At 37.4% G+C, this 12326-nt stretch overlaps 2 protein-coding genes across 3 annotated transcripts; one reads left to right on the top strand and one right to left on the bottom strand.

Annotated features, from left to right (window-relative positions):
- Window positions 1–1070: 1070 nt before the first annotated feature.
- LOC135935531 (poly(ADP-ribose) glycohydrolase-like) lies at window positions 1071–3740 on the top strand. Its single transcript, XM_065477941.1, has 8 exons — window positions 1071–1200; window positions 1308–1443; window positions 1538–1737; window positions 1795–1898; window positions 1960–2104; window positions 2310–2679; window positions 2867–3008; window positions 3064–3740. Exons 2-8 carry the CDS (start codon window positions 1330–1332, stop codon window positions 3171–3173), a joined length of 1185 nt encoding a protein of 394 aa, XP_065334013.1. The 5' UTR covers window positions 1071–1200; window positions 1308–1329; the 3' UTR covers window positions 3174–3740.
- On the bottom strand, window positions 3316–12312 carry IntS3 (integrator complex subunit 3). 2 transcript variants are annotated; one of them, XM_065477940.1, is made up of 16 exons: window positions 12115–12134; window positions 11981–12044; window positions 11757–11924; window positions 11309–11574; window positions 10882–11162; window positions 10155–10300; window positions 9134–9445; window positions 7724–7916; window positions 7556–7666; window positions 7383–7503; window positions 7182–7325; window positions 6948–7118; window positions 6469–6574; window positions 6256–6414; window positions 5151–5870; window positions 3316–4274 (listed from the first exon to the last, which is right to left on the bottom strand). In XM_065477940.1, exons 1-16 carry the CDS (start codon window positions 12117–12119, stop codon window positions 4209–4211), a joined length of 3033 nt encoding a protein of 1010 aa, XP_065334012.1. In that variant the 5' UTR covers window positions 12120–12134; the 3' UTR covers window positions 3316–4208. The 2 variants fall into 2 exon arrangements, with proteins under 2 accessions (XP_065334012.1, XP_065334011.1); XM_065477939.1 differs by lacking the exon at window positions 11981–12044 and having other exon boundaries at window positions 12097–12312.
- Window positions 12313–12326: the final 14 nt, after the last annotated feature.

Here is a 12326-nt window from a genome sequence, read left to right as displayed (position 1 = left end):
CAAACACTGCCAAAATACATAGTCCTCTGATCTGCGCCCGCGCAAGACATGACCTTCGTTTTAGTCAAGCGCGGGAAGAGGACCGATTTCTCCTTTTATTTCTTGCTTATTTTGTTAATATATTACAGCCTTTTGAACGCAAACAGAGAAGCTGTCAAAAATTAAAACACAAAAAAATACGAGAAACTAGAACTGAAATTGTCCGAGAAGAGCTATAGCGTGTGTAATTAACACCATTACAGTAATAACAAATTTACGAAATTTGCAGATGATTTTTTTAAAGGCATAAAATAAATCTAATTTAATCAAACTCTTTTTGGCATGAAATAAGTGTTATATCCCAAGTTTTCACTCAGGTATTTAATGTATGTTGTGCATGCACGCATAGAGGAGTGCGAATAAGTGTGAAATAAAGTAGTCAGTCTCTATTGCAGCCAAACTGAGCAGTTTATTCCTTTTTCCCTTTTTTCCTACCCGGCTACCCCGCAACACCTACATTTCAATAAGTGCTGGTCCATTTATTTTCACAAATTAATTTCCATTACGCGCAGCTTTGAAAATAATTAACGGATTACACCGAATTAACCTACCTTAACCTTTTATAGCAAAAGAGTGTTTGAGCTGTTTAATTATTGCGATGAACTTGGAAGAACACGTGCAGAATAAGCTGGTTAGAAAAACAAAATTCAATATTAATTTATGGTGTTTGTTCAGTTTTTAGTGTTTCTAGGACAATAAAACCGTTTAGATTTAAAATTTTCAAAATAATTAAACTGGAAATAATAATTATGGTGTTAACAATATTACGCGTAAAATTAGGTAAAATTAAGGATACGCGCGCATAATAGTTAATATTATATTTGCCAGGAATAAAATAAATTCTGGTATTTGTCCTGATGATGCTTATCATGTGTATATATATAATATAATATATTATATCAACATTTAAATGACCAAAAATCGTAAAAGACTGGAGGACATCGATAGCAAAATTCGCTGATAAGAATTTAATCGAATAACGAATAATGTTTTAGTAGACTTTTTTAAGTCTCAGTAGTTCGTGTTGCCTACTGCGATGTAATATGAGTTGCATAAAGTCTATGAACTCTTAGAAGCTTAACGCATATTTAAGGGCAGATACGAACATTAAGGAAGATATAACAAGAGAGGGAGGCACAACAGAAAGAGCGCTTAAATAGGGTAAGAAGTGCAACATATTATATAATAATTCTAATGTACATATTATAATTTTCAAAGCAGATTCAAGTGCTAATTTTATTTAACAATTTCATATACTGCTTTTCAAGATCTCTTGCGAGCAACTAAACCATGTCGAAATATAAAACTCCAAAGAGCGTGGAGTCGTATATCCGAGAAAAAAGCACTTCAGATTTGAAAAATTACAACTTCAATAACTTCCACACTGCATACGAGGAGTTAATGGTATATAGTATAGTTTTGATTCTCTCTTGGTATTCAACAAATTTAATAAATTGTATTACATAAAATTATATTTTCTCTAATGCGGTTCCCGCAGGGTCTTGATGAGGAAAAGCAGGCGTTTCTTGCTCAATTAGTGTCGCATGTTGAGCAGCGGGCCCAAAATTACACCGCCATCCAGGGGAAACTAACCGCTGGTGCTACATACAGCTTGACCCTGACAAAGGAGACCATTTCGCAGATTCTGGCCAAAGGATTTCTTTGCTCTTTTGGCAACAGCTCGATTGATTTCAAGGAGTAACAAAAATGATTAGAACTCTTAATTCGCCAATTAATTAATTAACTATATACAAGGCTTTACCATTCAAATCGCGACGCGACCTCTGACAGGATCAAAGTTGAAAAGCTGAAATGCCTGTTTGAATACTGGCGAAAGTCCCTGAACGTTACATCTCAAGGTACGACTTTTCATTAATGTATAGGATAATAATTGCACCTACTAAAAATGCTTCCATGCAGAAAGGGTCACATTTGATAGAGTGTGCGTAGAAGAGTCTCCCAAATGGGAGGAAAGCTTTAATCGCATGACAACCCTGCAGAAGGTCTGTAAAGACTCCATGTTCGACAGCCCGCAGGAATGGGCTCAGGTCGTCTTTGCTAACCCGTAAGAAATTTCAAACTGAAACATTTCATTAGTAGTGTTATTTAATTGTAGGCTTTTTCAAGCATCATAAAAATAATCCATCCTCTATATCAAACAAAAGTGACATTAATTATATTGGTTATTCAATAAATTTAGGCCCACTTTCCATAATATCCCTTGAATTCAAGATTCAAACATAAAACATGATTATTCGATTTTTTTTAAGATCCGTCGGTACTGCAGTCTTGGAGGGAATAGCTGCCCAAGAGCACTGCAAGTTCATCAGCACTCCTGAGCTGCTTGCCTGCAGCATCATCAGCGATCAATTGCGCGACAACGAAGCCCTGGTTATCTCTGGGGCACACCCATACGCCAGGGTCAAAGGTTACGCCGGAACATTCGCTTATGTTGATGCTTCGCCCAAGAACTGCTGCGACACGGTTATTGCCATCGACGCGCAGAATTTCTCCAGCAACAAGAGTGAGCAGTATACAAAGAAAAGCATTGACAAGGAACTGCTCAAGGCCTATGCTGGCTTCAAAAACTGTCCTCGGGACACCATCGTCACTGGCAACTGGGGTGGGGGACGATTTGAGGTATAAAATCTTATCAACGTGGAATAATTATTAGATATAGCCAGCAAAATATTTAACCATCTTAAATCGTGACTACTTGTATCCCATCGTTGTTTCCGAGTATAGTTTCTTTTTAAAGTTTTGCTGCCCAGCATGACAATCCAACTCCCCCGTCTGGAACTGGGTTTATTGAATGTATTGTTTACAGGGAGACCCCGAGTTGAAATTGGAGATCCAATGGCTGGCCGCCTCGCTTGCAGGCAAAAATCTGGTTTATTATGCTTTTGACGATACAAAATTGGATAAAATATTCCACGATGTGCTAGAGAAGCATTCTGGAAACGCCGTTGGTTTGTTCACTTGCTTCGTATTATTTAAGTAACTGATTTACCATTGATAATGCAGGCGTAGTCTACCAGAACGTCATGCTACAACGAAACGGCTACAGGGTTCCGCAGAGCCAAAATGCCTTGGCAAGTGTGACTCGAAATACGGCAATGGTTGCTGTTAATTAAATATCTGACATGTGTTTGGCAATTTTTGTTCCTATTATAAAGTTAGCGTCAGAGTTTCTGCATTGCAGTATGTGAATTTACTGGATTGTGTGTAGTTTATTTTATAAATTTTGTGAGGTTGTTAAGAATGAATACAAAACAATAATTACAAAATCTGCATATATTAAACAAATGTACACGATTTAATTTAAACCACAAAACTGCTCGATTGCAAGTGTTACAAGTTGCATCCTCTAGGCATCTAAAACGTTCAATTCCCTCATTTGGTTAAAAATTATCGGTGTTTTCATCATGTGGCTTCAAACAGTAAGAGTCGGTGGAAAAATGCAATTCGGTATCATCACATGAATGGACACGAGAGTTTGTGTGGTCTTCGTGAGCCTTTCTGAGTCTTTAAAGATATATTTCAAGAAGGTTCAGCACAGGTAAGGCAGCATCACAGTTCGCGCAAGCAATGGTTGACACCATTGTTTCGTCACGCAATTAAGAATCAGCTGTTGCATTGCTACTGGCCAGAGCATTTAAAATGCGGGCGGTGATGATGGTGGAACAACCGAATGTGGATGTTTCTCTCCTCCAAAAATTGAAATTTTTCCCAGAATTGATTATCAATTTTAGCCCCATTTTTAAGTCAAAACAGAAACAACAAAGTGCAAAATCTACCTTTTTCCCTTAAATTTCATTTTTTTTAAATTTCATGTACTTTTCCCGACAACAGTTCCAGTAACTGACAAAAAAGAAAAATGTAAAAACATGATAAGAAATTGAAACGACTTTAAAAGTGAATTGTATAGAAAGGAAAAATGTATTTAGAATTCCAGCTCTCTCTCTCTCTCTCTCTCTCTCTCTCTCTCTCTCTCTCTGCCTGCTGCTGGATCTTCAAATAAAATTAAGCACAGTATAGTATCCCCGCTTCCCTCGATGTTTAGGCCAGTATGAGCAACAGCTCTCATCTACGACTCCTGGGCGACGTCAAACTACCCGACACTGCGCTACGAAACAGATATTGTAATCGCCTTTACTAACATGTGCTTGTTAGTCGCTCTCCACAACGTTCGCCTTTTTGCGCTTCTTGGCTGGCTTAGGCTTGACCTCCTCTTCCTAAAAACACATTTAGGAAGAAAAGTCAAATTTAAATTTAAAATCAAAATTAAAAATGGAATAATTTACTAAAGGGCATTATATATACACTACTTGTTTCTAAATGCCATTAAAAATCAGTTTCAAAAATTTTATGAGACATAAAACTCGCTAATACTAGTTACTGGTAATGCTCTATTTTAGCGAGTTGTAAATTATATGAGAATGGAAATAAATAAAGTAAATAATATCATTATAAAGGTTTTGCTTTTCCTTTAATACCAGGTAGGCAAAGAAAGGTTAAAAAATCATAGGAAAAATTGGACAATTTTTAACAATGATGTGGTTCAAATAATTTATTATGAGCTAAAATTTTTAATTAGTATGAAGCATTTTAGCGCAAAGATTGTTGAACCAACAATAAAAATGAAAATATTGAACTTGGATTAAATAGTATACGGCATTCACTAAACCCAAATATGATAAAAATGGGAGGAAAATGTGGAATGGGATAAGTTAATTTGAAGTGAGAATGGAAAGAAGACAAAAACATTTTAAGTGAAGCGTTAAAGTGGCAGTTCTGCACATAGACAAATTAAAGTAAATCAGTCCTGAATGTTGAGTACTGCCATACCAATTTGTTGCCAGTTAAGCCTAATTATTTTTTTTTGTAGATCAGCTACAGACCTATATTTCGGCTAACTTTAAGCATCGCTTCATCCTTACAATGTGTATTTTGTCTCCCGTTGCTTTATTCTAGGCTTAATTTTTTCAAATATCCCCTTATAGAAAAATTTCAATGAAAAAATTCAGCCTTCACATAACTTAAAACAATTTCTTTAGGAATTTCCCTCATCAATCAATCGCGAAGTAGAGAATAAACTGAATTTTACAAACCTCGCTGGTGTTGTCTGCAGAGTCAGAAACAACAGGAACAGCACGAGAGGTCCTGGAGTTCTGGCTCTTGGCCGTCGAGGCGGCCTTTCTAGTCCCACGGCCGCCGGTGCCGGAACCACGCGGCTGCAGTTCCTCAGCCAGCGCAAGCAGGTCGTGATACTTCTTCTTCAGAGGGTCTAAGTTTGAGCCTAGCACGAGCTGCAAAGCTCGCTGCATGTTATCCAGAAGGAAGAACTTGGGGTTGTGCTTGCTGACGATACGCAATTGGTCAAGGTGCGCCAAGACGTGCTCAATCGATGGTGGAGTAGGACCCTTGGCGGAAACAGCGGCCTGGCTGCCACGCTTTCGCTTGGTGGGTGAGTTTGGAACCAACTTAGTCAGCAGGTTGGCCACAATATCGGCCAGTTTATCCTCGTATTCCAGAACCCAATACTGTAAAATGGACACAACAAACAGGTCCGATGGCTTGGCCGTGCGTAACATGATATTCTTCAGCAGCTCAGCTGAGGGACGCTCCTGCTTCATAAACAGCATCAAACTAGACAGCGCCTCGTGGTGCTTGCTGAAGTCCAATTCGGGCAGGATCGCAATCAGGTCGTCCAATGGGATATTGTGTGCCTCAATCAGATGCCAGAAGCAGCACTGTTCGAACGTCTCCCAGTTAAGTGACTCTTGCAGCACGGGCAACAGTGTTGCATTGTCAAATATCACAAGTTTACTCTGCAAAGCATTGAGTTCATAAAATCTGGTCATAAATAATCAAGTTTAAGAGTTATGCTATTTTCACAGGAGACGCATTACTCAACACCCAAGGAATGCAAATTTTAGCTTGATTCTGGAATCAAGTAAGAAATGAAGTCTTTCTTTTGATTGCAATTTGCTGGATATGATTGTGACAGATAATTATTTATTTGATTAAATATTTTGCACAATTATGTTTTTGCCAATTATTCAAATAAACAATTCATTATCACATGAAAATCCCAATATTCCCGCAATATGCGCTACTCGAAGTGGTTTTGAACAGGAAAATGATGCACATATCTAGTTGACTTATAAAATAACCCTTATCTCCAATGGTTCGAGAATTGAGAAAAATACTCACTTGCAGAACTAAGCATATAAGTAGTTGCATTTGATTTGCGTCAACAACTTCGAGAAGGAGATGCAGCAGTTGCGTGTTGTTCTGAGTCAAATCTGGGAAGAGCTGATATACCTCAGGTACAAGCCACACAAACATAAATCTGTCATCATCTTGGCAAAGCTAAGAGGAGGGAACGATTAACATATTGTTTCCCATTGTGGATTGTGTTCCTACCGTCATATCTCTTAACAGGTTGTCGATAATCGACGTTTCAGACTCTTTGTAGAATTTTTTGTACACTGCAGCGACAGATGACATAGGCTTGTAACCATCCAAGTTGCTGTGAAGGAAAAAACAAATTGAGTTACCAATTACAAGGTTGGAAACATTGATAATCTACTAAAAATTATCTTTTGTGGTATGTGCTAATCTCTCCTACCAGTGAAACTATTAATTGGTATTTAATACACTATCTTTTATAAGTTATCAAATGTATACTGTTCCCAACATTTTAACAGGAACAACAAAATTTAAGAAGCAAAACATCCATTTTTGACTATTAAATATATCAGATATGTGTTGGGACTTTTATAATAGAACAGTAGAAATATTAAGATTAGCCAATAAATACTCATTTTATTTCATCTGAGCTTCTTTCACTTACCTATGAAGATGAGAATATTTATTGCTCTATTAAAAAAAAGGTCACTCACTTAGCCTTGAGATAGTAGAGTAGGAGATAGCCCATCTTTTGCTCCTTCTCTCGCATCTTGTGAAGTAAACTTATCAGGGTGTTGGTGCCGGTGTTTTCACTACTGTCCAAGGCGTTTGTCAGAGCCCGAAACATAGCAAACAGAGGTTTCTCGATGCTTGCCTTGATCAGACTGTAAAAGACAACAAAATTAGCAATTTCATGATTAAATTTTTTCAGCAGTTTCCACTCTTACTCATCAGTTAAGTCTTCAGGAATAAGTTGGCCTTTGAAGTGATCCTTTAAAATGGACAGGATGTATGTGGCAACAGCGTGAGTGTCTTCTTGGTCTGCTCCCTTATTGACAATTTCATTCATCAACTTCTCCATTGTCTCACGTCTAGTATACAAATCAGTATTGATATTATAAAGGAACCACAAGTATGGATACACATACTGTTTATCCAAGTCATCCATTTTTAGTTTTTCCAGATGGGCTCGCAAAGTATCATCAACGTTAGAGAGAACATCTTCAATATTCTCCTTCTTGTTGTCCTTCAGAAAATTAACCTTTGAAGCTACAAATGAGACAAAATGAAATTCTGACAGCGAAAAAAATTAATAACAAACCAAGAGGAACTTCTTCTTCGTCATCGCTGAATGTGGGTTCATCACCCACATGATTGTTGATGGGCAGTGGCGCCAGGTCTATCATGACTAAGTCCTCGACTCTTGCAGAGCCTGCAAAACCCTTTTCGTGAACAACCATAGCTGGTTTGCGTTGCGGTAATGACTTGCCGTCAGTGCCTGGATGAGTACAGAAGTCTCTGAACTTTTCACGCACAGCAACTCGCAAATCTTTGTCTAGCTTGTGGTTGTCGAATATTGGGTCTAATGATTGCAGCACTCTTTTATCAAGGATAGTCTTCAGAGACGCAAAGACGCCCGCCTGCACTTTGTCAACTAATGCCGGGTAGAAGTTTGGTATGATCTGCAAACACAATTTTATATCTAGCATGTAACAAAGATTTATAAAAATTCGTAAGTCTTTTTAATGGAAATATGAAAACATAATTAAGCTATTTACCCTGTTAAGGATATATCACTTCAATAGAACTAAATCCGCAGAAAATGTCACGATTTTCACAGATTTTAACCAGAAATATCAAAAGGATCAAATGTGGGGGATAATTAGGGAGTAAGCGTCCTGGATTCAGGGAGTTTAGTGAGTACCAACCTCAGCGCGAAATTTGAATTAGAGTTATTATCATGCAAAATGAATTTAAGTGCCTTTTTTAACCTTCAAGAAGTAGCAGAGTAAACTAATTTTTGCGATTTTACGAAAAAATTGATATTATGAAAATGTCTCAAATGTTTAAGTTGTTAAGTTGGTGAAACATGAAAAGATAAAATGCCAGTTTCGCGCGTCACTCAAGTATGGCGTTGGCATGAAAATTTGTACCTGGTATATGAGTTGAAGAAGAGAGTTTCTCACAGAATCGTGATATAATTTGCATTACGTGAACTTTTTAAAAATTCGTAATAACACACTTGCACAGAAAGTATTATGAATGCACAAAGTTTTGCACATAATAATGCTATCATGAATATGACCGGTGTTAACCAACTTTCAATAGTTGATTTGATGATCTTGTTTCTTGATCATACTTGCTTGATATTGTTTTATATTTTAGCTCTCCTGTAACCTCCTCAGGCATTGAATCAATTTGATATCATCTTTAAATAAATAAAAGTGATCGCCTATTTCAATATTTGATTTAAATATACTGTCTTAAAACTGCTAAAATAAGATTTATTGAAAAAGCTTGGGAGTTTAGATAACACAATAAAATCAAGATTAATCTTCGAGTTAGTTGATATTCTCTTCCTGAAAATCCTGTGTCCAGAACATATCACGTTCATGTCAAGCAGAAACAGACTTCGATTTGAGCAAATCGATGCTTTTTCTTATATGAATTCATCAGCCATTTAAGCAATTTGTTCATCTAATGCGATTATTTCACTAAAACGTCATGAAATTTACGTCAATGGGTGTTGAAAGTTCGATGTATTTTTATAGCACCTACATCGACATTGGGCTCACTTTCAATAAAAAATGATAAAAATTCTGAAGGGGATATAATTATAATTTCTTGCCTGTCCCAATTCGGCAAGAGGGTACTCAAGGTGGCAACATTGTAAGTTTACCTTAACTAGGAAATCAAGCAGGGTTGAGGTGACTGCGCTGTGTGAGCGCAATGAGTGGTGCATGACCAGGATGGCAGGCTCTATGTTCATAATGCTGTCCTTCTCAGGGTCAAAGAATAGCCAGTCGTAAAATAGCGCCAGTTTGGCATTGGCGGCCGCCACGGTGGAACTGCAGGAGGTCAGCAGCCAGCCAATGACTGCCCACCTGGGAATGATGTCCGAGCCAAGCACCTCATTGGTAGGATGTATCACGCCAACTATGAATCTGATCAGATCGCATCGCAGCGACTGAGACTCTCCTGTATTCAGATACTAGACAAAAGATTTTTAAATAGTTAGTTAGACTCTGATCTCTGTTTGAAAAAGCTCAGAAAAACACTTTGACAGTCTAACATTTTGCTAAATCGCATTGAGTTCAATGGAAAACCATTTAAGACTGTAGAGGGATGATCCCAAATTAGGAATGGTAGATAACCGTAGCTAAAAAGCGGAATAAGCCCATGTTAAATATTGGGACCAGAGATCCCTATACCTCCCCTATTAAATTTTCAAAAAACAGACCGGGCCACTCCAGTTCAAGTAGTCCAAAACCCGGAGGAATCCGAAGGTTGGCAGCCCTATCACAAATATTACCTTTTTATGTGCACTTTGTGAGTATTGGCCTTCAACTGTGGCATTTTCATTAGGTACAAATGTTTGGTAGTTTTTTAAAAACCATTAAATAATAGTTACATAATAAATATATGATTGAACATTAAATATTCCATAGAATGTTTGATCTTAAACAAATCTTTTGACTCTGAGTGACATTGTTACTAGTGCTGATGTCTCTATTAAGTTAGCTAGTGTTTTGAACAAGGGCGATGAAATTTAATTTAATTGCACTGAATTAAGAAGGTAATTGCCAACATAACTTGTTCTTTCACATAAATGTACTAATACTCTATTACTTCAAATTCAGTCATATGTTTAATATTGCATTAAAACTTTCTTGAGCTATTAAACACGCAGAAAATGTTACCTGTTTATGGAACCAGTCTTGGTATCTTTTGTGGTTTCCAAAGCGCACATGTGAGGTGAGGAAAATAATCTTTTTCTCCATGTCTGGAGTTACTCTGCTCGTCAAACACCTTCTTGAGGTTCTCATTTGCAGCAGCTGTTGTATGCCTGAGAAAATTTTGGTTCGGGCAAAAATTGATTGAAATGAGAAATCTCAACATTTACAAAAACAAATTGGAAATGACCAACTGACAATGAATAGTAACAAAAGAGAACAAAAACCAACACAGGAACTGCTTAGCACAAAGTATTTAAGTTATCCTGGCAAAATAAATAACGCTGTAGAATTTTTTTACTCAGCAGTTGTTCCCGTTTCCACTCAGATCAAGCTTCCCCAAACCATTCCCTTTCAAAGTTTGCGAGAAACCATCAATTACTAGTTACGAAAGCAATTATTGACCCAGTTTTATTGATATCTGAATGTAAAATAAATAAATCTGAGATTTTTTAGACGCGAATCACCCTTATTCAATAACTTGAAACATAGCATTATAAAGTGTCGAAGAAAATGAAACGCAATCACAGGTCAGTGTAAGTGCTATCACGTGCTTTCAAAGCATAGGAGTGCACTTAACATAACATTTACTAGTTGCATTATCATTACTTCATTAATATTATAACTACACTTATTGCGATACTAAAACAAATATTTAAAATAGCTTAAAAATGAATCCTTTCAACGTGTATACCTGTGAAGGTTGGGCTGAACACGCTTGGATTATCAAACAAGTCTCTCCACAAACGTTCAAACTCAGGAATTCGAGCAACATGTTGAAGTAAGCGTACAAGGTCCCTTCCTATCGTTATGCAGTCATTGAACCTCTCTCTCAAAAGTTTTACGCAGAGTGCAACTTCTTTTTGCCGCAAATGAGTTAAATTTTGTGAGTGAATTCCACCATGGTCATCAATCAGCCTTAAGTATGTGTAGACAACAGATGCGATCAAAAAAGGAATTGTATCTAGCCAGTTTCTGCAAACAAAATTATTAGAATTGCATTAATCTAAAGCATACAGGCAATAGTTAATATTAAAAGTTGTAACTTTGCAAATTAATTTATATTAAGCAACAAATTCAAGAGTTGTCCGGATTATTTTGAGGACACCCAAAATAATTACCTATTCTGGTTGAATACATCAATCATGAAATCTGCAACTTGCAGATTGCGTGGAGAAATATCACCTCCAGGAATACATCTCAAAATAATCAAGCACAGATGTTCCACCCCTGTCACAGTGTTTTTAATCAACTCTTTTGTAAGCCATAGTAACTGTTGTAAGGCAGATTCGGATAACTTTGTGAATTTCTCTGCCGCAATATGAATTAAGCAATTGACAACACCCTGCATTCCATCTCTTGAAATTAAGGTCAGGTCTCTGTAATGCTGGAGACAACAGAAACCATTATTTTATTAGGGATTAAAAGGTGCTAAAGCTACAAATTGTGAAGACATTAAGGTTTTGATTGATAGTCACTATCCTGGACAGACTTTATTGCAAGGTCAGCGTCCATCATCAAATCCTAGTCTCCTTCGTTTGCACTTAAAACATTATGAATGAAATTTACCTTGTCAGCCAACTGTGGTTCAAGAAGTGTGGCCACCATAAGGCCAAGACAAATATCGTCGTGACAACGGGGATCTCTACTGATGCTGGAGGCTAACGCTTCATGTGCATCATTCTCCGACAAATTGCGTGTTGTTTGGTTCACCAATGAATAACTTCTTTCGAGTTTCTGCAATATACGATCAGAAATTAAAGTCAATTGAGTTAAAGACTCAATTTTCGAACATTCAAATGTGGCGCCAAAGAGGCCATCTGGTGGTGAACTCTCGGCTCCACGGGTATACCATCTATTATGGCCGACAAACAAAAGCAAACTTCAATTGAAGATTTAGGGCAAATACCTCATAGAACTCATCCCTGGCATCCACGCAAGTCGTAATAAAAAGCCTCGGGGCGGGTATATTAGCAACTTCCATGCCTTTAAGAGTCCTCTATCTGCTCGAAATAACGCGACAAATTAACTGCCTACGACATCGTGGGTCTCATTTCTGCAATGATGGCGCTCGGTCTGCTTGGCTTCGGCTACGCCGACCGCGCCGTGTTGAAGAGGGAAAAGGAGAGGTTTGGTTGA

The sequence above is a fragment of the Cloeon dipterum genome, chromosome 2, assembly GCF_949628265.1.
Source record: "Cloeon dipterum chromosome 2, ieCloDipt1.1, whole genome shotgun sequence".
NCBI classification, from domain to species: Eukaryota; Metazoa; Arthropoda; class Insecta; order Ephemeroptera; family Baetidae; genus Cloeon; species Cloeon dipterum.
This window is presented reverse-complemented; position numbering and strand designations above follow the sequence as displayed.